The 27161-nt window shown below is 37.2% G+C and overlaps 1 protein-coding gene across 1 annotated transcript; it reads right to left on the bottom strand.

Moving 5' to 3' along the window:
- Positions 1–759: 759 nt before the first annotated feature.
- SEPSECS (Sep (O-phosphoserine) tRNA:Sec (selenocysteine) tRNA synthase) lies at positions 760–27161 on the bottom strand. Its single transcript, XM_069792497.1, has 11 exons — positions 26892–27161; positions 25400–25554; positions 22991–23109; positions 22745–22903; positions 20031–20184; positions 15943–16045; positions 13549–13678; positions 13306–13397; positions 5259–5352; positions 4516–4606; positions 760–2529 (listed from the first exon to the last, which is right to left on the bottom strand). The coding sequence occupies exons 1-11, from the start codon at positions 27003–27005 to the stop codon at positions 2280–2282; spliced, it is 1461 nt and encodes a 486-aa protein (XP_069648598.1). The 5' UTR covers positions 27006–27161; the 3' UTR covers positions 760–2279.

Below are 27161 nucleotides of genomic sequence, written 5' to 3'. Positions count from 1 at the left end.
TTTTTCAGTTAAAGCCATCATCATAATTTTTTTTTAAAGTAAAAAAAGGTTTAAAAGGTCAAAATCAGAACAAACCACTTAATTCTTTCCCTGGATACTTGTTTATAGAGCTTTGTTGAAATTTTCAGCTTGATTTCAAATGGGAAGTATTTTGAAGACAGGAGAAACACTACCTGAGAAAGCAGTTCAATCTATAGTAGAAGTGAGTGAATTATTTGCAGCAGATAATTTATTATGAGAACATAAAAAGTAGAGGTTTATTCCTCTCAGAGAAGGCAACTGCTGTTTTCTTTATTCAGTTTCAGGATATTATTAATCAAATGCTTATTTTAGCTGCCACCATAACCATACACCTCCCTAAACTCTCGTAACAATAGTTCTAATGTTCGCTTTATGTGACTAGTCACTTAAATCAGTAATTTACACTCATTCAGGCACTGAACAACAACATCAAAAACCAGGAAGAAAGGTATCACTAAGGCCTTGTGGTTTTCACTGGCTGCTCCAATGTACTGAATACTGAGGCAGTGAGCTGCAGTGTTTTGGCTCCCAATCTTGCGGATGAGCTTTACTGACTGGAAAAACTGACATATAGCATACTCTCGATAAAAAAACAAAGGGGGGGGCAGGGAGGAAGAGAGAGAGGGAGACAAAGAAAAGAAATTTACATCTCCTTATAGCCACAAGGACTCGGTGGCCAAGTTATATTACATTTCTCCTAGGATGCGTTTGTACAGCAAATAACAACTGTGACTGTAGTCAGGGGAGCCATACCTTCACAAGCTTTAATCAATCTAACATGTAACTGTAGCAATAACAATGTAGAAGCAGCAGTTCAATTTAAGCTTAAGATACAGTGGACCTCACTAAATGAGAGCACCTTCACGATGATTAGCATACTAATAACTTCAGCATATTAACACCACCTCTTGTATCAATTCATTTGAACATGCTGGATAGACAATCCTTTCCAAAACACCACTATTTTGATTAAGCAATTTACACAGGGCTCTGAAGGATACGTGTCTCAGATCCCACCAAACAAAGTAAGTAGAGTATTTCCTGACATTTAGAACTCATTAATTGTGGTATCCCCAGTATTACTACATTACAGACAGACAAAGAAAACGTCTTTGAACATTAAGCTCACTTTGAACAGTAAATGACATAAAAACTACATACAATGTAGTAATTGCATTTAAGAATAACTAAAAGTTTTGCAACCTACAGGACTGTCACTGTAGTGATATGGAACCTTCATTTCATGAACAGACTCTGAATCTATTGTTTGCTTAATGAATTCAAATCAGCAACTGCACACAGCCACAGAAGCAACAGTGCCAATGGCAACAGACACTTCAGAAATGGAGTCTATAAATTTTAACAACAATGGACTAAAAATGCCAAAATACCCTCAGGTCTCACTGGCTCTTGAAACTGCTGCATTAATCCCACAAGGCATTCCTTTTCAGTGGGTCTCTGACCTGATAGCCCTATCAAAGAAAAGATGAAATGGAAAAAAAGACAAAAAAGATGACAAAAAAAAAAAGACAACTGTACCTCTCCACTCCACAACCTCTTGCTTTCATTATTAAGTTTTCTTTGGTTGCTGAACTATGCAAATAGTTTCCAAGAGCTGAGTACTGACAGGACATGAAGTATTCTAGGTTTTCCGTTGCCACTGAGGGTTGCTTTGCTCTAGGCAGTTCATGAGAGGCAAGAACACCTGAAAAACACTACTATTCCAACTATCATTTCCTCATGGAGTTTCAACACTGTATTTAGTAAGGGCTATCCCAGCACTTATACAGATCTTCAAAAAGAAATGAGAAGTGGCAAGTATGCTGATGAGAAATGAGATATTTTGAGAGCACTGAAACATTTCTTGCTGGATGGTCCATACCTAGGAAGGAATTCAATCACTGCCACAGAAAATCTTCTTAATCAAAAACATGTGAATACGCATTCTGTGATTTGCTGAACACTGGTCCAAATAGTCACCCAGAGACTGAAAGGACAGCTCAAGGTATTTACGAATGTAAAGCTTTACTTTGGCAGATATTAGGCATATTTATACGCTGCAAAAAACTTGTGTCTGGGCCTCTGTCCTGGAAAGAGTATCACTTACTTTCTCTAAAGCTGAATTTTGCCCAACTTTTTTTGTTGTTTTCAGATCAGGAACAAATTTTCTGCACTGCAGATTCACAGTGCTAACCCAATACAAACCTGACATACTTCAACCAAAACCGTATCCCCCTGTGTTACTAAATCTGTATCTTCTAGTCCTCAAGTTGTTCTGTGCCTGTATTAGAATTACTTATTTCATTTACACTTTTTTCTTTCTTTGCTTCTTTTCTAGAAGTCTTCAAACACTTGTCGAGTCTTTTCAGGAATACATCTACATCTTGCTTTTTAATTCCAATTGCTGAGGCAGCATTGAGGTAAGCACAGGGATAGTCATTTGCATGTGACATAAAGCCTTTAAAAGTGTAGTTATTCACTGTTTGTACAGACCCACAGGGAACAACCCTGAAACAAACAAAATTGTGATTCAGTTAAAGATGCCTTGGATATTTTATGTGATACCCTACGATTAACACATTTACACAAGTTCCTATACAGTGTAGTATCTGCTTACTCTAAACAAATTAATATAAGGCAGCTTAGATCAGGCATTCTCCAAGTTAGTGCCCAGGCATCACTATGAGTGACAGTAGTAGCAGATCCTGAATTAGCTCAAGTCTGTGTGCATGTGCATATGTCCCTCCCCCCTTCAGTTAAATTATTAAGGTATTTACCACTGGTATTTATGAACTCCCTAGTGTGGGGGGACAAGACACCTGCAGCAAACTTTCTGATTCTATAACAAGTCCTAACTATCTGACCTGGGTCAGTTCACCCCTCCCTAAGCAACCTTATGACCCTGATCTCCCCAGGATCACCATATTGACAGCAGCCTTAGTGCAGACATTTGCTTGGCATAGTGTACTGCAGTCCAAAATGTCTGGGTTCAAGTGACTTAAGAGGCCTCAGGATCCCAACTTCCCCCACCCTGCCCCTTCCTCTATACTGTAACTTCCTTTTCCTCCCATCCTATGATATTAACTTCATATTTATTCCCTCCTTGTAGTGGATACTTTTTGCCACCGCTTTCACCTCTTTCTCATACTAACAGCCTCTACCTATTACACTCTATTTCTCAACACTTTCAGTACATACCCATTCCCTGATAAATCAAGACCCTAATCCACATCCTTACTTGTTAAAGGAACAACTCGCCTTGTGGCTACAGTTAAAGCCTACAAGAGCAGTTGACACCAATCAATTGATAAGAATTTACTACCTCTATAGAGACATTCCCTGCAGTTCATAAAAGAAACTGCATTCAAATACCACTAGGATTAGCAGATCCTTCCACTGTCCAAGTGCTCTGACCACAGGTTATGCAAAAGGCAGTAGGCTACTTAAGTAGGGAGTTGCTATTCCTACCACTGACGTTCAGCACAAGCATAACATTTAAAATCTGTTGAAATGCCAGGTCAAACAGCGTGTATGCTAAAAATTAATTACTCGCTTATGTAAAAAAAGGAAAAACCTGATACCTTTATATCAGGCAAAGAAGTGGAGAGTTTTAACTTCAAAAATTGAACCTCTTGAATCATTTCAGCCAAAGATGGCTGAAATTGCAGGACAAGCCAAGGTTAGGACAGGGAAATTAAAAAGAGCATCTAACTACAGTACATACAGATTTACTGTCATTCATCTGTGCAGGAAGTGGAATAATCCAAGCTAATGAAGCATACCTTCTGATGTGGAAACATTCAACTCTGCTACAAAAAAATGACATTAAGTCTATGGCAGAAGTTAGCATGGCAGCAGTAATATTCAGATTAAGGAATCCTGCCAAAACAAATTTTAAATAATTTTCTTCTTCTAAATGGTTTAAACCAAAATCGTTAAAAATTATTTGGCTTGCATTTCCATGTACCAGTGTCTCTAAGAATAAATTCAGCTCAGATGGGCTCAGGTTGTAGATTTTACATTTTTTTTTTTTTGTAAACACAGTTAGTTCCGGGAAGCAGGATTTTCTTCCATGTGACAAAAGGCTACGTAGGGCATTAAAAGCTTATTCCTCTGACATCCAGCACAACCATATTTGTGCTGCAATAAACAAAACAAAGATCTGCCCTAAGTAGCTTACAACTTAAGATCAGACAACAGCTGGAAACTAAATGAAACCAAGGGATACTAGGGAATAATGACACTAAATTAAATGGGCATAGATTATCTATTTAGCCTACCAAAGCTAACAAAGGGGGCCTCATTGCTAACTCGGGCAGGCTGACATTATTAGCACATAACAGTGAAGAAGGCGGCTGTATTACTCTCTGACTCGTTATTGTCAGACTGTAATCTATAATCATGAAACAATTGGTACAAAACAAATATTATAGGATTTCATAAAATATATGCTAATACAACGCCCCAAATTTTTCAACTTCATATAATCCTCACCTCGCTCCAGAAACTTGTCTTGTGAAAAGCATAGATCCAAGCTGTGTAACAGCAGCATCATTATTTTCATCTAGATTCTTCAGTGACATGGCTAAAGTAACAAAAGGTCAAGTTAAAACTACTACAAAGCTTCTTTTTCTCCAAAGAAGAACCACAGAGGACAAGCTGTTTCCCAACAATAAAAGTCTAGCCAAATGTTTGTGTTCAGATACAAAGAAAAAAAGAAATATGAATACTACGTTTCATAATTTTTAATTTTCCCACAAGCTGCCATAGATTACTTCTTTGGTTAGACTGTATGTAAGGCAGATTCTGCACAGATAGGCAATATTACCTTGGTGTTCAGCAGAATTTTTGGTTAGAACAAATACCTTGAGTAGGAATTCCATAATCTCTTCTACAGCACTATAAGATGATGGGCAAAATAATTATAACCTAATTGATTTTTAAATCTACTTTTTTATAAAGCATTACTGCATGCTAACACCTTCTGCCTGTCTTGATTACAATAAATGAGTATGTTGGACAGGAGCAGTTCTGTAAAAAAAATAAAGGGCCCAAGTCACTACTCCTACTTTTATAGTAGGTTACCTTATTGGGTTCAACGGTTTCATATCAGCCCAAGAACAATTTAATGGAGTGTAGTGAACAATGTTTAATATATAGGAACTGTATGTGAAAGTGCATTATGAATGCACAGTATATTGGAATTTTTTTAAAAAAAGATAAAAAACAACAATTACCTAAGGAAATGGGATTATGTGGTGTGTCTAACAGTCTCTCATTGTGGTTATCTGCCAGCTTCTTCAGCTCACTTGAAAGATAGGAAAACATCTCCTGGAAAAAAAGATACAATATTTTTGTTATTAGCCATCAAACAGAGAAAATAGTACCTATTTCACAAAACTGTTAAGCCTCCATTATAACCTACAGGTGCCCAGCTGATCCTCTTTTCATGTGTACCAAGTAAGTGGACCAGGCAATTCTCTGAAATCATTCTATAAAGAAACAGCTCCATTTCCTGAACACTGTTCTTCCCCCTCAAGCTGGTACAAAGCTCTCTATCTGCTCTACTTGGGATGTCAGTCATTCTCTCCGTAGCCCTGAAACCTAGGAACCTTGAAGAGATTCCCACTGCACAGCAGGTCTTACCCCACGCCACTCCCGCAGGAGCTTTCCCCCACCCTAGCCCCCTGAGCCACAAACTGTTACCATCACAGATGGCCCCATTATGGCAAATGGCTCCTTACTTTGTTTTCTCTCTATTAATACATTCCAGACTAAGTAGTGCATTTTGTTACCATGTATCACACAACCATAATTACCACTAGTGCATAGACTTTTTCTGTATGAGAAGGGCAAGACAGTCTCTTAAGGAGATGGCTATGAGTACACATTTGAATGTATTTTGTTTCACACAATATATACTCTCCTGAATATTCAGCTCTATTGTGTAGCCAGTCCTCTTCCTGGGACCAACCCCTCCTGTTCAAGCCTACTAAAAGACTGGAGATATCTGAATTTCTACTATCACTTAATTATATTGCACCTTTATTGTGAAAGTGTCATAAAACAGATTTATAAATCACTTGGCTCAGATACAAGTCACACTGCACATAAAAGGCTGCTTCTCTTACTTTATCCATATTTTATTTCCTCCTTTTTCCCCAGTAGTAATCTATGATAATTGCTCATGCTCTTCCTCAGTTTAATATCTTCCTCTTCACCTATCAGCTCAGAATACTTCTGGACAGAGTGAGAATAAACACTATTCTTCTTACTATATTCTTTGGCTTCTCCATTCTTTTTAATGCTTAGACTCTCATAAAAACTAGCAGAAAGATACAGACACTGGGTGGTCTTTTTGAAAGATACTAAACACCAGATTTTTCCTCTTTCTGGCCATAAAGATTGTGCTGCTCATCTGCTTCAATGTGACTGCCTGTTTAAGCATCCTCATCAATTTCTGGACCTGACAAGTGATTTTTCATTCTTTAAATAGTGTTGCCTCTTCTGTTTGTAGACCAGTATCCTGTTCTGACCTGTGGACTCTGACAGATACAAATTACAGCTCGTGATCAAAATTATGTTTTTGAGCAGAACCTCCCAAAGGTCTTATGAAACCAAATGAGCTTTGTGGTAGCTAAGTTAAAAGAATGTTACAGCTGCTTTTCTTGAGCCACTGCAGTGAACCCAGTCTCACTTCATGAGTGACCAAATGAACACAGCTCTTTACCTGTTCTTCCTAATACCACAGAATGAATTCAGCCAGAGAGGAAAAAGTACCATCTTACTGTCTAAACAAATTAGGCTATTGATTCAACAAGAGAATAAAGCTTCTGCAATACTTGGAACAACAACAAACATTTTGGGAGGCATCTATGGTTAATTATCAGAAGTTGAAATTTGTGAAAAATCATTCTTATTTTTCAGAAGTGTCTGTAAATCAAGTGATTTTATGGTTTCAACTCAGAGTTTATTCACAGTTCACCCCGTGAAGCTGAAGAACATTTATGTTTCAAATGTTCAGACATTTTTGCCTTCTTTCTGGTCCCTCACTGAATATAAACACATTACTCATTTCTTATTTGCTTTCCACAATAAACATCACCAATGTGTTAGCCATTTTATTAGTATTTTTTTGGAATCCAAATCATAAATTAATTTGTGCTCCCTCTGCTGGCTATTTACTTCTACAACTGAAGCAAAGTATTACAGAAATACACATAAATTGTGTCTACTATGGAGATATTGGTGAAATTAGTACTGAGAAAAACCTGTACTGGAACAGGAAAAAATTCCCAAGTAATTAATTTTTGTGTGGTACCTCCGATGCATCTCTTACAGTATTTATTACTGAAAGCACTGCAAGTTGGTATAACCAGTTACCCAGTGTATAGATGTATTAAATTAAGTTAAGATTAAATACCTGGGTTACGAGGTGAGCCTTTACATACATAGGAATTTGTTAAAACAAGGGAGAATGGAGAGACAGCAAAAAAACCCCAACAACCCAAGTATGTATTTTCATCAGTTTGACTGAAGCCACCTGAATACAAATCCAAAACTTCCTATTTTTATGAACGACACTATTTTTCATCTTTCCATTGGAAGGCCTCTAGATATTTTATAGTTTCAGAAGTTAAGCAGTTTGTTGCAAAACAGATTAACGGCCTTTCCAAAAAAAAGGAAAAAAGCAGTATTTTTGTGAGGTCAAATCTATAACCAACCTCTATTACAAAATATTTCTGTTACATGGAAAATTTATAAGCACCCTAAGCAATTATATAAAAATGAGCTCTTACATAATTGATTTTCTGTGGTAGGCACTCAAGTTTTCTCCAATTAAGCTATTATGCTAAAGTTGCATTGAACAACCCAAGCACTAAATGTCAGTTAAGTTTCATTATTTAACTCACTCTTTCCCCTTAGAAACTTATCACAAAACCTAACCAGGCTAGTGAAATGAATGCTAAACTCCATGAAGACATCTTGCACTTCTTCCGGTCTTTCTAGCACCTAAAACAATAAAATACCTCAAAAAGTATGAAGAACAAGTCAACAATGGTGTATGTATCAAATGTGCCAAATGACTCAATTATTTGGACAAAATGGCCTACTTCCACATACATATACAAAAATGTTTTCAAGTTTTTAACAGTTATTAAAAATATTTGAATCATACTGTATTTACATTATAAAACTATTTTTTAATAGAAACTACACTAATATGGGTGACCCTTCATTGTTCCATTGTGATAGGCACTGTTCTTCTTCCAAATGGAAATAACTAGAGGGAAACAAGTAAGGAAAAAGCCAGTAACTCCAGAGAAAAAGCAGAAGATGGGGGTACTAAATATGCCATTAGTCCTGTATCAGTGACAGACAGACAACTAATGAAGGCCAGAAAACCTTTTGTGTAACCACCCAGCTTGCTTACGCTCAGAGTCTGTAACACTCTGCCTTCCTCCCTACTTCATTCTTATCTGAAAAGATGAGTTGTCCTCAGAGAAGAGCCATATAGCTGTTCACTGCACTGAAGAAGACAAAGCAGAAGAGTAATTTTATAACCTCTTTGTACTAGATACAGACTGCCAACTCTCATATGCCATACCTGAAAGGCTTTCAAGAAAGGCTTACTTTCTTGAAATGCAGTCAAACACGACAGAAACAGTTCACGTACATGTGTGATACCTACATATACCACATACCCTCATATATAGATTCTTCTGCATTGCAAGATCAAGAATTTTGTTCTGAATTTATAATATACTGGAAAGTTTTAAAAATATGAAATTAGTTACGGAACTTTTAAATCTTTGTATCATATAAAAGTAATCCAACAGAAACTGCCCAGCAAGTCTTGCCAACCTGATACGGTAACACTAATGCTGACAATCACCACACTCATTTTTTTAAAAGGTCTTTCTTAACAACGCCAATCAACATATTTTTTTCTTCAGCACTTGTAAGACCTTGCGATCAGGCTTCTTGTGGACCATACCTCTCCAATACATGCTTTAAGTATGTAGGCCTCTTTGAAGCTTCCATGCATAGTTGGCATTTGTTTAGCTACACAATACCATTTAAGATAATGAATACATTCAGTTAAACTATCTTGCCTCCAGCCACTCTAAAATTTGAATATGATTCCACATATTTCACATGAGGAAAATCCTGCAATATTCCCACGTTTGACAAACTACAGTGTAGCAAACTGACTAGACAAAAAAAAGAGTAACAAATGTATGTCTTGTTGTAAGAATATTTGATTTTTTGCAATTTTAATATCCAGCATTAAATGGCTTTCTCCTCTTCTTCTTAAACTCAATCACAAGTAGAGCAGCAATATAAACTCGCACTGAACTGTACAAATAATTTATTCCTATCAGAATAATTACATCAATGATAAACCATGAAACGTAAACCCAGTATTTTACTGAATTGTAAAACCCAAACAATGTCCTCCTACTCAGGATGATTTTAAATATTTTAGATACATACTCCATAAGGACATAAAAGTTACTCCAGTTAATCACTCTTAGAAAGTATACAGACAGATGGATACAGATATAAAAAGCTCCATCACATCCCAAGTAACACAGAAATACATTTAAGAAAATCAGAATTATCTTGATCATTAGATTGTTAAGGAAAGTCTAATGAGGAAATTTGTAACTGCTGAAAACAAAATGAAGCCATCATGTCTCCAGTAATATCAGTATAATAATGACTTAAATGGATTAAATGGACCACATTGGAAAATAGTTAACAGGTATTAAACCTGGTATGTAGGGTCCTGAATGTAGGGTCCTTGCTCTCCATCAATTCTAAGGTGTCAATTGAAGTCTACTGTCTATGCTATTGCACAGTGTAACCACTGTATCTGCTTGAGGGTAGGAAGGCTCTACAGAGGGATCTGGACAGGCTGGATCGATGGGCTGAGGCCAATTGTATGAAGTTCAACAAGGCCAAGTGCCGGGTCCTGCACTTGGGTCACAACAACCCCATGCAGCGCTACAGGCTTGGGGACGGGTGGCTGGAAAGCTGCCTGGTGGAAAAAGACCTGGGGGTGCTGGTCGACAGCCAGCTGAATATAAGCCAACAGTGTGCCCAGGTGGCCAAGATGGCCAACAGCATTCTGGCTTTTATCAGAAATAGCGTGGCCAGCAGGAGCAGGGAGGTGACTGTTCCCCTGTACTGGGCACTGGTGCTCGAATGCTGTGTTCAGTTTTGGGCCCCTCACTACAGGAAAGACATTGAGGTGCTGGAGCATGTCCAGAGAAGGGCAGCAAAGCTGGTGAGGGGCCTGGAGCACAAGTCTTACGAGGAGCAGCTGAGGGAACTGGGGCTGTTTAGTCTGGAGAAAAGGAGGCTGAGGGGAGACCTTATTGCTCTCTACAACTACCTGAAAGCGGGGTTGTAGTGAGGTGGGTGCTGGTCTCTTCTCCCAAGTAACAAGCAATAGGACAAGAAGAAATGGCCTCAAGCTGCACCAGGGGAGGTTTAGGTTGGATATTAGGAAAAGTTTCTTTACCGAAAGGGTTTGTCAGGCATTGGAACAGGCTGCCCAGGGAAGTGGTTGAGTCACCATCCCTGGAGGTATTAAAAAAGCACATAGACAAGGCACTTCAGGACATGGTTTAGTGGGCATGGTTGATGGTTGGACTCAATGATCTTAAAGGTCTTTTCCAACCCAAACAATTCTATGATTCTATATTTGCTACATGTGGCTTGGTTCAGACACACAAATACATACATGAAAACAGTGAGTTTTAAGACCTGACAATGCAGAATATGGGACACAACATAAACTGTACTGAGGAAGTCAAAGGAGTTGCTACAAAATCATAACCTTTAGATAAAATGAGTTCTTTAAAAGCAAAGATATTAACAAATTTGACTACAGATCAGCTGTCATTATCTGGATTAAAAAAGGACCTAGAATTAACAGATTTGACTACTGATCAGATGTCATTATCTGCATTACAAAATGACCTAGAACCCTCTACTCAGATCAGAAAACCACTGTTCTAAACTCCACATAAACATATAAAGAGAACTACTGAAAATTTAGAACAAGTGAGAAAACATTACTGTTGGTGGTCTTCTTCCATCCTTTCTCCGGAAACATCAAGGCTAAATACGACTATTGAAAACATTCCTTATTAAGCTTTCATACATGGCAACCTTTATTCAGACACTTGGACAGCATGTGTGTTACTCCCTTGCTCTTCTGTCCTCAGATACATCACCCCATTTTACTCCTTCATAGCATAACACAATCTCATACTGTTGGACAATTGCACACCCCGTGACTGCCAGCTTGTCAGAAAATCCCACTCCATGTACATGCTCCTCTCCCTCATACAATCTCTTACCTTCCTATATTAAACAGTTCATCTGTGTAAAAGAAAATCTGAGTGGACTATTTCTTTCCTTGGTTGTGGGAGATTAATCTCTTCTCAGTAATATTCTGGTCTTTCTGGCTTGAGCTCAAATAACCTGAAGTAACACTCATGTGAATAAGGATAAGGTAAGAAGAGAAAGAAAAAAAAAAATACTTGAAGTTTTTTATAGCTGACTTTTTGTGTGAGTAGGTGTAGCTGCACCAATATAGAAAGGAGTACTCAATGTCAAGCTATAAATAGCTCCTGCTGGGAGCCTAATAGCTCTGCCTCTGCTTTCACAGAGCACAGGCAATAAACTATCACTATTACATTTTTACAATTCAGGAACAAACAGATTTAAGCAAAAAAAGGTTTCTATTTCTACAGCAAATCCAATAAAAGAAACATATTTACACCATATATAGGGCTGTGTTTATAGAGTATACTCACATTTGAAATAAAAAGACCTGAAGTTGTAAAAATATAATGCTTTATTCACTTTAGAAATCTACTTCCAAGAAAATGACATGATTCAAAATATACAGCTATTCATTAAGACATTTTATTTATGAAAGAATTATTATTTATGACTTGGAGAATATGTATACTGCCCATTATGTACCTGCTACCAATGTAAATCTAACATAAAAATCAGCTTTGCAGAAGACAGAGATAAATTCACTTGAGATTCTTTTGGAGATGAGAGTGAAGGGGGAAAAAATACAATTTGCTTTTAACGAAGACACAAACCGTACCTGGCAATACATACAACAGTCCAGAAAAAAATGTTAGAAACTGTATCGCAATAGTGACAGAAGTGGTAACTGCTTTCAGTGTTTCAGAAGCCATGTTTTCACTTTAGTTGCACAGATCGCTTCTTAGTCATTGTAAAGCCACTAAGCTGGTTTGGTTTTCTATAGTCTAGCTATTCCTATGGGATCTCAATTGCAGTACAGAATTTCTGGATGCCTCTACAAGGAGCTAGAAACAAGCCACAGCATCCAGCACTATTGCCCTGCCAGGTAATCAGAGCAAGCTGTCAGCAGCAAACAATTGTAACGTAATTTCTAAATAAGATAATGGAACAGATCATGCATGATTTAAAACTATTAACTTAACAGTACTTAATTCACAGCATTTCCTTACATAAAACCCTCTACAAAAAGAATCCTTTGTGTTTATATCTAAAGATAGCAAAATCAGGCCTGTATTATGTCCAGATTTAAGGAAAACTCAAGATGTACAGGTTCCAACTTTAGACCCCTTGAATGTTTGTGCAATGCAGTTATACCCAACATAAAACATATAGTCTATGAGAGGCAGAGAAGAAACCTAGCTCTGTATCTAGGTGAATACCTTAAATGACAGTATTTTTCTCTTTTTGTGGCCATGCATAGTATTTATAACCTAACCAGAAGCTGTGATTCTCCAGAGAATGTGATACACAAACACTTAATTAAACACCATCATAGCACAAAGGCACAATAGGGCCAAATGAAGAAGAGCAGAGACCCCCGGGTCACCTCTGACTGTCCGATCTGATGCCTTAGTCCTGGGAGCAGCATGACCATGATGACACAGCACAGTAATTCTCAGATTAAGCTTTTGTGGGCAAAATTCCACTGTATTAGTCACACTTTAGAACAACAAATATGAATACTGTACAAGATAGTACATGACTCAGTTTAGCTTTCTGGATTGGAAAACAACACAGAAACCAAGCTTACTCATGAGCACCATTTAGCCATGAAGTAATTACATCATACTGCCTTTCCTGAGCTGTGAGCTCAGAAGTTCAATGGCTTTCTAGACAGAAACAGGCTTTACCACACAAAGCAGTTTTGACCAAGACTTTGTTACCAGGTGACTTCAAGAAAGTGCTGCTTGCTAGAAAGCTTACCTTTCTTTCTTTCAGTAACTGTTTGTAGCCACTGGCACCGAGAGACAGAAGTGTAATGAGGACATCTAAGGAAGGAGACGCAGATGCTCTTCCTGAAAAAAAAAAAAAAAACCCCACAGAAAAACCCAAACCCAATATACAGATTAAATTGTCAAAAATAAAAATTATCTGAAAGCAAGCTGAAAAGCAAGCTTTCTGCAGTTATTTGGCAGGGATGAAATGGGCCCACGAACCAGTAGTTACCTGGGTACATTTTGCTGATCTCCTGAATGAAGGACTCGTTGAAGCCAGCAATGATAGCTCCACCTACTGGAACCATAAAATTTTTGTCCAAGCTCTGCACAAAAGCATCTATCCTGCCTACCCGAGCACCCTTTATCAAAAAGGAACAACAAAAAAATAATCCACAGCATATGTTAGAAAAAAGGAAACAAGCGATAGCATGATAATTACACAGCAATGTAATGGAAATAAATATAATTGAAACTCTCTCCAATATTACATTTGTGATGAAAAATGAAAAAATCATAGTACTACCTTTTCTTAGCATTGCTCACTGTTATTACCATTATCTGCTTACATAGTACCTTACAAATTCCTATTTTGCTATTATTTAAAATATTGATCTTAGCTCCTGAAAGTCTAAGTGTAGCTTATTTTCAACAACAACCAAAAAGAAAACCCTTGGAATTTAATGGGAATTATACAGTTAAAACTGTACGACCCAAAACATTTCACAGATTCTCACAGTAAAAGGCTACAGGTTAATGCTTCATTAGAAAATAAGCAGCTTCTTCTTGATACATGTATAAATTTGCATTAAAACAAGAGGGCTGTGACAGCACTCCTTCTTATAAGGCTGCTTGCCTTGTACCTATGGCAGATTTGCCCACTTCCCAGAAAACAAAACATCCTTATACCTAACCACTCAGATATTCTTAAAGGAAGAAATGTAGATTCTGCAGTACTTCTTCAATTTGAGTAAGATGCTACTGTGAACTGTACAATTAAAGTATGCAGCATAACAGAACCTGACAGGTATATTAAAGAACATACATATTAAAGTATATTCAAATGCATACATATTAAAAGTACTGCAAACTAAAACCAAGAAATAGAAACAGAGTTAATACCTATGGCAAAAAGGAGTGAAAAAAGCAGATCCAACTAAATCACAGTTATTATTTCTATGTTTTAATAGCTTAGTGCATGGGAGATAGGAAGAAGCACTCCGAGTTTGTCAGCTTTTTGATGGCAAGATGAATGCCAGCAGCTATCATTTGATTTAATTGACAGGAAACCACCAGAGGAAAAGCATGACAAATGAAATGGTCTCAAAAGCTCTTTCCCATGATACTCTTGCAAGTTCTGTTCACACTGTGCTCAGCATGTACATACTCCTAAGTATTCATTAATAACTACTTCCTTACAGACAGTACATTTTCTATTGCAGGAAATAAATTTTTGTAAATAAATGTAAAACAAATCAGAGCTCAAATGTATACATTTGCATAACCGAAGAACAACCAACCAACCCCCCCAAACAACATATCAAGAAGCCAAGAAGAAACACAGAAACCAACACAATAACAGTTCTATTTGCAGCTTTATAGTCTGAAAAGATTATCATTAGATACATTTCATGCAGTAAAAATCAGCAATTCCACAGCCCCCTTCATGTTAGAATTTCACTAAACTTGTGCAAGTTAAATACAATAAACATATACCAAGCACATTACAAATAAAGCATATTCCATTTTCTATTTCACACATCACTTCAAGTTTTGTCAAAATCCTTCAGTCTCTCAAGATTTAGAAATGCCAGCATGACATTACTGTCATAATTATGTATCAAGTCAGTCTGTGCCCAGTTAATAACATAATGTCCTCTTAATTATAAAAAAAAAAAAAAAAAAGACTGGCATATTTTAAATTCATGACAGTTCAGGATCCCCTGAATCCTGTTAAAAAAATAGCCACCTATTCTTTTGACATGGGCAACTGAGAGAAAAGAGAAATATTGAAGAAACAGTGCACATACATTGCAATGAGCAAAAATGCAAGAATTCTAGGTTTCTTGGCTGATCTTAGATATTAAGCAACCCCTTCTTCAAACTAAATGGCAACAGAAATTAAACTTTTTCAAACATAACATTGAACTTAACCCGGTTTCCTCAGCCGTTCTCTGTACCAACAGTATTTTAGCAGTGACAGCATCTATAAAGTGTTGCTGTAGAATCTTGTACCTTCAACTGAAAATCTGTAACTCACATTCTGTTGAAGGCTTAATCCTTATTCAAGTATGACCCATTATTTTATTTTTAATCAACAAGTTCAGGAAATATTTTAAGAAAGCTTATTAAGGACATTTTTCCATTATGGAAGACACTTGAACATAAACAAAACCTAAATAGATTTGGGGTTATTACATAAAAAGAATGTAATAGAAATAACAAATATTATTTTTAAGTTCTACTTCCCTCTGTTCTGCTTTCTTAGAAAATTGTTCAAATATCAGACATGCGTGGGATTAGTCTCAAAGCTGAAACATCCGATAAAATTTGCTAGTGTTGTCTACAATCAGAGATTTACTTACACTTGTTAAAAAAATTATTATTGGAAATACACAGCTCCTACCTGCTGGATAAGATGCATACATTTTGAAGATTGAACTCCATATGCATTGTTGACAATATGGGGAATGTCATAATTAGCACAAATCACAGCCAGTTCCTCCAGCCTATGAGCATAAAATTGTAATTTAGAGAAGCATTGATAACTGTAACTAATGTTACAAATCAGACCATTAAAAGACTGAAAGGTCTACAAAGAAGTCAGAATGAGAAAAGAAACTTTTTTGATTAGTGCCTCAAGGCAGCACTTGTCATCTTAAGCTATAAAGGTTAAGAAGAAAATTCTGCTAGCTTTTACATACACTACAAATTGTTGACCTGGGCTGAAATTTTTCATGCTTCACTGAAAAGTTTTGTCTGTAAACCAGTAAATAGATCCCAAATCATTCTGCTTCAGATATAAGCATTTTTTAATACTACTTTAATGATAACTGAAAGAGCTTTAGCTATTCATACTTTTTTTCCTTTTCTTCTAATATTCAACCTGAAAATAGCCTGATGGAAGTTTCAAGATGTGTCTTGGGAATCAAAAGTATCATATAACAGGAAGTTTGTACATGCTTCTGTTTATTTCAAAGAACTAATATTTCAACCCTTTGGCTGAAATCTCACTTGCATATTTCAGATAAACTGATTAACAGAAAAGATATTCTTCAAAGGAATGGAAAGTCCTAAAATATCTGAATGTGGAGATGAACAAATTAAAACTTTGTTCAACTGTTTACTCAGAAATAAAGACAACTCTTTACTTGCCTTTAGAAACCCCTGAAATCACAGTGAGCTCAGCCTGGATTGATTTCTCAGTCAAACTAGGATTTATATGGGTACATAGGTCATTTTGGGTAAGGGCTTTCAGCATTTTAAACACATGTACTTAGTACCCTTTTTAGAAGCACTCCAATCATGCTCTATTTTTAAAAAAAAAAACCCAAACTTGTAAATATATTTTAGAAATAAATCTATTTGAAAAAATAAGATAATATATAGTAATTTAAAGTGATGATAAAGGTAATATTATTAAAAAAAAAATCAGGAAACTCTAAACCTCCAATGCATTTTTACTCTATCTCCTTCTGTACAGCCTCTCACTGTAATTTACTGACATTCATATAAAATGTGACAGAGTATAAAAACATTTTTCCAAGAGGTGACATTCCTTTGCATTCTATTTCTATTACATTGCCTAGTGTCATTTTGTAATGCAAAATTCAGCTGCAAACCTCAGATTAAATTTGCTGAACCTCAATCCTTAGGAAAACATCATCATCACTGTATTATCCCTAAAGAAATTACAAGTATTTAATGATTAGCAAACACCAGTAGTATAATGTATGTACTGATCTTCTACATTCAAGATATTTGTCAGGAGCTGCATGTCCAATAATTTTTCACATTTATCAACATCCCAAATCCTGAACTATGTAACATTAACAGAATACTTTGGAAACATAACACTACACAGGAAGAAGTTTTTGCCTTCTGATCTGCTGATCTTTATCAGACTCATTCCTCACCTTCAACAGACTCAAAGAAAAACAGTTCCCGTCTTACAGACTTCTTTTCAAGTGCAGGTTGAGAATTTCACCAAACTGGAAACATAGAGGGTGTACTGCTATGTATGTTTGTCTTTCTCACCTCCTGAGACTTAAAGGAGCAATACACTAGCTTCTACAAGTACTGAAAACAGAAAAGTCTCTTTATTTTTCCTAAAAGTATTCTACTGAACAATCAGGTCCATATTACAATACAGGATGAGAGTGCTACAGTTTGCAAAGAACATGTGATTATGCAAGGGAAGCAAACAATTATGCACAGCACTTGTCTGCTTCCAAGGCTTAAAATGAACCATTAGAAGTGCTGCTAGTCATATCAGAAAAATAAAGCATTTATGTAAGTTTGGCTACTACTCGAATTCTTAAAAGTTACAAATAGGACTTAGAGAAATATTTTCCAATTTATTCTTTCTTTCTCTCCTGTTTGTGAAAATTCATAAAAAGAAAGCTTTGCTCTTTCTTCTAATATTAATGAAAGTAACAAGATACAGAGTTCCGCTAAGTACGTTAACTAAAAAAGACACTTTTTTTCCTTTAATTCTCTTTTAAATACAATAGTTTTAGACACAACTCACAGCAACAGCATGTAAAAGGCTGTCTGAACTGATGTCTTTCCAAGGAACGGGGTTTATACACTAGTGAATTATTCCCATAAAGTTAAATAATACGTCAAAGGAAAGCTATAGGTACACAGGCATAAAAAAATCTTACCCTGACCTTTTAATGATTCTAAGCCACTTAAAATTTCAAAACACCACCACCACAACTACACAAAGCCTTACAAATGCAAGATATTTAAAAATAGACTTTTAAAATGGTACACTCCAGAAATGCTGTAAGGGATTTTCCTTCCTGCAGGAAGATGGATCTTATGGTCTTCAACAGTTGACAGTACCCTTTAAATAGAAAGTGCGTTCAAATCCTCCTATATCTGTGGTATATCATAACACAGTGCCACTACCTAATAATTCATCTCTTAGTTGCAGAGGACAAAACAATTGCATGTCAAAAAGAGGAAGCAGATAAGGAAAAGATTCATTTACCCAAGCTATAAAATAGACCATTCAATTCTGATAGCTGTGATTTAAGTTAGCCAATAAATCTGCAAGTCAACTTCAAGCAATGTTCATAGCATTCTGACAGAATTATATGGTTTTAACTTCCCTCTAGCAAGGGGGTTAACCTATGATAAATACTGGGGTTTTTTAAAGGTAGGAAAACAGTGAAACATATCTTTACTTGCCGTGTTTCATAGTCAATAATGTTTCTTTCCTACATTTGCAAATATTCAACTAAATTTTCCAGATAACAAAGTAATTAACAAAAAAGCACGCACTGCAGAGGAACTCTAAACACAAGTCTTTTCAATTTTGTTATAAATTAAAAACAGTTGAAGTGGAACAGCTGAGACACTACATTCAAAACCATGTTAAAAAAAGACATCTTACTAATATCACATCCTTCAGTGTACTACATACAGGTCCATAAAAATATACCTGTTCAATTGTAAAACCTAAGGATTTTGCTTCTTGATACTTATTTTTGTAAGCAATAGAGAAAGCAGTTTTGCAAGTAACAACGGTGCTCATTTTGAACAAATGACTCAATATACCAAGTACTTTAGGCACCTCTACTCCAACATGTCATTTTCAGATTGGGAAGTTTTTCAAGTATTTCATAACCAAGCTACACATTGAAATAATGTCTCAGATGCTCTATTTCCCATCCATAACTGTAATGTTCATCTCAGCTTCAGCTAGTGCTTGAATGACATCTTCGTAGCAACTATGCAAGTTATATACATGGACACATAATATCAGGAAAGAATGAAATGTATTTTAAGTTTCTTTTAATGATGATTTAACAGCTGGAAATTATAAGTAGTAGTACCATGCAATCAGGCAGCAAATGTTCAAACCAAGATAAGTTACAGCAGGGGAAATCATATGTTATATAGCACATCTGCCCTAGATACTTCCAAGAGTTTTCTTATCTCAGTATATCTTAACTAGCCCTATAAACATCAATATAATACAGAAAAGAGTACCTCAAGGAAAGATTTTTAAATTAGCTGTAGGGCTTTTTTTTTTTTTTTTAAACTGTATTAACAGCCTAGGAAAATTCAGAATTGGCTAGAGAAGAAGAGTAGAAAAGGCAACAGTAATATTAAAATGTGGCATTAGCTATGGAACTACATTTCCCGGACTACATTTCTATGAAAGTCTACTACTACTACTTTGGTGAAATCATAAGAAAACCACTGCCAAAATGGCATTCATTTCACCATGAGAGATCATCATTAACCTCAGTTATATGACAGAAGGAAAACCACCTGCATTATTCTCACTTTTTAAATAGACTTTTCTGAAAGTACAACATTTTTTCAACCTGCCATTTTCCTTAAGCAAGGGGATTAAAGTATCTTTACTAATTGTTGGCAGTAATTAAGCAATTTTAGGAAGATGGACATTCAAAACATGGAAGTTTTGTTTGTTTGTTTTACAGTAACAAATAACACACTTCTTAAAAGATGACTTACCTATCAGGTACCCTTGGAGCAAAGCAAGACGTTGTAGAATGCACACAAAGAATATTTTCAGCTCCAAGAGCCTTGATTTTAGCCTCCACTGCTTCAATGTCTGTCCGTAGCTCATCGCCTTCTAACACATTTTCTATCACCACTGGCTCAAAACCTGACCAAAAAAAGCAAGACCTGAATGTATATCATCAAATCTCTGACTAATCGTGGGGTTTTAGTTCCAGTACATATCTGAAAAATCTTCTTGCTTCTGTTGTTTCAACAGATTCTTTCAGACTTGGATTAAGAACACAGATACATAAACTGTTTTATTGTACAATGTCCATATAGCTAAAAACTACAATAATATTCTTGTTAAATACTGGACTCCAGACAAAAGCTTACCTTACATTCTTTCCATGCAACAGCAACAGGTTTGAAGATTGTTTTAAAAACGTCATAATTTCTTCCCTTCCAATTACAAAAAAAATGTTTGAGTAGCATTCTTGTAAAACAGTAGCATACTAAAACAGCGTCTCTAAAAAAGGATGCTGTTAGATGTAGCAATGCTATAATGATCATTATGAATTGGCTTTCATCATAAGCCTCTGCCTTATTCAATTCATAAACTTCCAAATTACTTCTTAAAAGATAAAAATGTCCACATTTGACTTCACTTTGAAAATGAACTTTGTCATATCAAAATCCAAGCTATTTCCCTAGGTTTGTTTTTTGTTTTTTTTTTTTTTTAAGTTTCCAGTTTAAGTTTGTATTTAAGATGTACAACAGCTGAACCTTGTAAGGTTGTTTCTCAAGGACACATATGAGAAACATTTGAAAAAAGGAATCTATCCCCTTCCTCTAAATGCTGGAATGTTTCCAGTTTTGGAATGGGCTGCTCAGGAGGGATGTTGAAAAACCAGAGAGGGTCCATCAGAGTGCTACCAAGATGGGTGTGGTACAGTGCACACAGCTTAGAAAGGAAGGCTGTTAAGAGCTAGACTTTTCAAGTCTGAAGAGGCTAGAGGAGAACATCCAATAACAGCCCCCAACCATCTGAAAGGGAATTACAAAGACAAGAGAGCCAAAGATTCAAAATAAACAGCAAGAAAACCCTTTTTTTTTTTTCGTTCAGAGGATAGCACAGCACTGGAACTGCTATCCAGACAGGCTGTGCAATCTCCATCCTCAAAGATTTTCAAGATTCAGATAGACAAAGGCATGGTTGACCTAACCTAGCGCTTAAAGAGTTTTCTTTCTTAAAGAGGGAAGCCTGTCATGCTAGTTGCTCAAATTTCTAGCTTATAAATAAATCAATCAGAAAGGTTTTCTTTACAGAATAAAACACTGGAAACCATATATTCCCTTCCCCAAAGAGGTGTGACACGACAGCAACATCATGCCAGCTGAAGAGGCTATTACTTTCTTAAAAACAGAGATGTTCAGGTTACTGAATGAATGTAAAGGAGAAGAGGGCAGCGGAAAGCAAAAGGGTGATTTCCAAAGCAGTGTAACACGGCAACAGCTATGTGAATTTTTCTTTCATGGCTCAACACCATGCCTTAACACTGACTAAGTAAGGCTCAAACTCTACAGAAGAACTCGGACTAGAATGATTTATTGACATTGTTAGCCCTAATCTGGTTTTCAATTAGTGATCTAGAAGACAGAGATTACATTTAATAGATAGTTGTTAGATACCCGATACCTGCTTCTCACTTATTTTTAGTTGATAATTATTTTAATTAATTTTGTGATAGCTGTCTTTACTAGTCAAAAAATTAATAGATCAATTATATTTCCTCACAACTATCTCCACTACAAACATAATTTCCTTAGATTGATGTTCTAAATTGAGCATAATATTCCAAAAACACTCCCACTTTTCTCATATATATGTTCTATTTGTTCTGATCTGATTCCTTTTAAACACCTCTGCATCTTACCTGGACAGAATCCCATCCCTTAGTCATTTTTATGTAATGATTCTTTTATGCAAAATATAAATGTGTCCTAGGAACTAGGACCAGAATCTATGCCACCACCTGCAGGTATGTGCACTGAGCTGGAAAATTATGGTCTCCCTCACTTGCCGTTTCCTTGATCCCATGCATCTGTCTACAAGATGGGACAGCTTCAGTGCAGGGATAGATTCTACCTTTAGCTTACTTATAGAGTGATAAACAAGGAACTCCATTTGAGAGAAATTAAGGTTTGAACTAAGAAAGACACCAAACTCATTTCCTGAGCGAGCTGAGTGACACTGCAAGATTAAAAACAAATAGGGCAGCAAACACTTCCCATGTTCTAAAAGAAAAGAATGTGCAAATCAGACAGTTTGTCACCTTCTGATCACAATTCCTAGGACACATATGCTTTTTGCATAAATCAAAGAGAGAAATTTGAACCGTGAGCCTTGGTTTTACATAATTCTCAGGACAGCAAATTAGGCATCTGAGAGCTAACTGTAACTTCCTTAGCATTGTGTTCTCTATTGACTACTTTAGACACCTCTGTACATCAGCATACACCTACACTTCACAAGGCATTAGGAAGATAACTCATACATGTGATTGCATGTTAGAAATCAGGAGTGTAGAAATAAAGCAGTTAGAACTACTATGCATTATGCCTCTTCTGTATCTGACTGCAAGCATATGAATTGATCACTCTGCTAGATGAAGTTTTATATCTGTTAGAATAACACACCGCATAATCAGTCAGTTCCTTCTTACCTGCAGTTATCATTGACTTAAAGCAAGATTTCTGGTCTATACGTGGCCAGATAATGTATTTTGCCTTTGGTCTCTTGTGCCGCAATGTTAAAAAACACAGAGTTAGACTCATGCCAGTTGCCATAGGAACCACAAAGCAATTGGTCACTGTCCGGACACCTGCCCATAAAAAGCAAGTCAGAAATTGACATGAAGAACCCATGACATGCCCCCACAAACGAGAGATATTTTCAGATTTACACCTACCAGCCAGCTTTATAATATCCAGAACTACTGAATTAGTAAGTTTGTTCAAAAGGCTAGACCCTGCAGCTTTAGGCTGGACTGCAGAAATATCACCTGACCTTCCAATTCCATGGATCAACCTAAACAAAAAAGGTTGAAAACATACGTCAAGGTTTTTCACATCCCAAAGCAATAATTCTTGCTGACTGAAAAGAACTTAATTTGATAAACAATTGTGGAAAATGCTATATCCAATGCAACATCAATATCTGCCATAATGAGTTCCATTGTAATAAACTACACGTATTTGTATGATTTTTTTAAAAAATTTTTTTTAACAGTAGATCAACAATGTCCCAGTATGCAAGTAAAGACTTTGAGAAGACCTATAGCAGCAACATCTTTAGCATCTGGCAGGCTTCCTTTTAGGCGCGCCTCAGCACTTCTTGATGTCTGTTGGATTAGCATTATAAATGCTGACATGTTCAGACACAGAGTTCCAAGGAAAACAAAAATCAGTTACCTATAGTGTAGCATACCACAGGCATAGTGGTATTATACAGAAACTCCCCTTGACAAATGCTTCACCTCCATTGGGCAAAGAAATAATATATACTGTGACAAAATGTTCTGAAAGACAGTTAGGTTAACATATCACTTTGCCAATCTTTTTCTACATCTTCACTTCATCTACCTCATTCTACTATTCAATATTATGTATCATGCAATACCATCTCTCTCTGCATTCTGTTTATAAATTATGTTTATTAACTGCGTTTATAAATGTTGGATATTATTTAGCACCTTTCAGGAGTGCAGGATTCTGAAATTGTTCATAAAACATAAGCTTACAGAACTAACTTTACCCATGGCTGAAATGGAGCAGCTGCTCAAGTAAGGTAGTAACAATACACATCTATTTATGGCTTTAATTCTGATTTTGTCTTGGGAATAGAGTAAAATGTAGTCTGATGAGTGTATGGAATTCGGACTTCTTGGAGCATAGTTTTACAGCTTAATTTTTTTTTCCCCCCATTTCAAGCTATAGGTTGAAATCAACAATAGCTTGATAATTAATTGACACTTGCACATAATCCTCACTCCATCAAAAATATTTTCTTCCCTTGTTCCTGCTGCTATGTTCTTAATAGCTTTCTCATGTTACTACTTTCTTTTCTGCACACATGTAATCCTTCCTAAGGAGCAATCCTCCCTAAGACTGGCCTTAGAATTTATTAAGCTGAAAGAAAAGACAGCTTGAGAACCACCTCCTGCTACCTCCACCACGCCCAAAGTTACCTGTAAAACTTACTGCAAAAATAAGTGGTGTGAAGGATGCCTCTAAGCTTTTCCTTGCTATTGCCGACACTCACAGGTGAAGGTGAGATGGCAGGTGACAGAGCTGCATCAGACCAACAGTAGCTAAGTGCCAGCCCAGGCTCTCTCTGGCCAGAAGCTGGGCATGCTTTGTCCAGCATTGTCAGAAAACAGTACTTCCTCAGATACTGTCCCCAGTGTGACCCTCTACCTCCCTCACCACGCATATCCTAGACTAGAGAGTAGTAGAGAAAACAACAAAAAAAAAGCCAAACTGATGTATTACTGGCTTTGTTCATTAATTTTTCATGGTACTGTAGGGCTCATGAAAGCCATTAAGCCTAAGTAATTCAACTTCCATATGGTAAAGCTTACTGAACTTCTGGTCTCTAACATGCTTTGTGTTAATCTTTCAAGGAGAAACATTCCAAGAAATTTCACTTTGTTTCATTCCTGTTAGATAAAACATCACAGTAAGGTACTCAGCACAGAACTCTATGCAAAAAAAAAAAAAAGTATATTCATAAAGAAATTAACACAGAGCCTCCAGAACTATAGCATCCAACATAGCCATCAAGTGTCAGAAGGGCTACAAGCTTTTAAAAGCTTTTGTTGTCTTTACAGATCTCCTTACTTCATATAAAATCTATTACAGATGGACTGGGTTTTCATGTGCATTATCAACTAATTACATTATAAAGATATTAATGAATATAACAAAATACAAATAGCTGTTCACTAGGAACATTCGATACTTTACAACTACAATATGCAGATGAAAAAGATGTGCAGTATTAAAAAAGGCAAGTAATGCATAGATTATTTTAAAACAGGAAGATCTCTACTTCCCTTGCATGCAGTTAACTCAACATCTTAAGCTTCTACGAGTTCAGCATACAGGACGTAACCCTGACAAAACATTTTTGTTTCATTCAAGACTTTCCAATGAGTTATTAACGAAAATTCAATACAGAAAATTGTATCAATTCAATAGCGCATTATATTGTGTTTCTCAAACGCTGTCAAGGTCTCAGATAACAAAACACAATAAAATATGCCATTTGAAAGCTTTAGTAATAAATCTGAGTAATTCAAATTACCAATAATTTGTACCTGTAATGCCTTCGGGCAACAAGTCCCGATGCCACTCTTCCTTCTCTCTCACCCACACCACAGTTGCCCAGAAAGTTATTGCTATCCATTATAGCAAGTTCATGAAGAAAGAGCTCAATGGTGCTTTCATCCCATCCATCTTCAGGACATTTTCCCTTAATAATAATAATATAAAGGTAAATACGAAACTTGGAAATTAAAAATGAACAAAACTTTATGCAACTTGTTTGATTAATGTTACCCTTCTTTCCCACTCTGAACAGCAGTTTGTATTTTCATTATGCTGTTTTATATGATCTAATGTTATGAACCTGTATTGAGAGAAAAGTTAAATAAGGATTTTTCCATATATTAAGTGCAATTACATTAGCATATCCTGATATTAAAATAGTCAGGATATTTTTCACTTTCAAGTACTCTTTAAGGCACACACAAAACTACTGCAGCACATACACGTTAATTACTCCCTAGAAGACTATAGGTTATTCGATGTATTCTCTAGACAAGAATCTACTACTACAGGAATTCAACAGAGAAAACTGGATGAAAGGGAGAAAAGTGTGTATTATAGAACCAAAAACATTAGTTATGTGCAGAAGGGAAAGAGTTTCACTTGTAACACATTTTCCTGTCTACATATTTTCCTTTCTAGTTATTATCTAACAGGTAAGGAAACCACTTACAGAATATAATGTGTCCAAACCTTCAACCAGAGACACGCTCTTTCTTATGCTCTTTACTGCATTAAGAACTGCACTCATCTTTGCAAATTGCAGAAAAGATCCTCAGAGGAAAGGTACCCATGAACCCATGAAGCATTACTATAGCAGCTCAGCAGTTCAGAGGCTTTTTTTTACACGTCCCAGTAACAGTAAAATTCATTCAGTAAGACTAATTCACTTCTGAAGCGTGGTATGAAAGTTAAGTTTGAAACAGGGGACGATGTGACTAAGGATATTCAAGAACTGAAACACCTGAGAATTCATCCATACTGATTTCTGTACGCTGCAGACAAAGAAATGCATCCTCTTGGCACCTTACAACTACCATTTTTTACCTCATGTAATACGTTAGTATCCTATTGTTTTAAAAAAAGTTTCTTTAACTGTTTGCTGAGCCCTTCTCAGCAAACGCAAAACCTCAGGCAATGATTTTTTTTGTTTTTTTTTTTTTCTCTCCCAAGCGCGGCCTCTCACGTTGGGGCTCCGTAAGGTCTCTGCCCCGACGACAGGGCGAGCCGAGCTCTCCCCGGCCACCTCGCCCGGGCCGTGCCCCTGCCGACCGGCGGGGTGGCTGCCACAGGGCCGCGACACCGCTGGGGGAGCTGCAGGGGCAGAACGGCCCGGGTGTCCGCGGGGCCCGGCGGGCCTGCGTGCTCCCGGGGCTGCGCGGGGACGCTCCGGCCGGGGCCGACCGCCCCGCGGCGGGCGGCTCCGTGCTGCTTTCCCCGACGGCGGGGCCGCGGGGCCGGGCGGGGGGCGGCCCCGGTTACCTGCTCCAGCAGGGCCCGCAGGCGCAGCTCGTGCGCGCGGCGGCCCTGCGCCCCCTGGCGCACGTAGGCCGCCGTCACCAGCCGCTCGCTGGAGCCGAAGTTCTCCGCGTTCATGGCCCCCAGGAGCGGGCGGCGGGGCGGCTCCCGGCGGCGCCGGCTCCTGCCGCCGCTCCCCCTCAGCGCCGGCGCGGCGCTACCTGCGGGACCCGGTCGGCTCCCGCCGGAGAGGGACGAGGGCTGGTGTTGCGCAGGCGCCGCCGACGGAGCGCC

This window comes from Haliaeetus albicilla, chromosome 1 (assembly GCF_947461875.1).
Source record: "Haliaeetus albicilla chromosome 1, bHalAlb1.1, whole genome shotgun sequence".
In the NCBI taxonomy this organism is placed as follows: Eukaryota; Metazoa; Chordata; class Aves; order Accipitriformes; family Accipitridae; genus Haliaeetus; species Haliaeetus albicilla.
The sequence above is the reverse complement of the archived record's forward strand: the minus strand, read 5'-3'. Positions and strand labels throughout refer to the sequence as shown.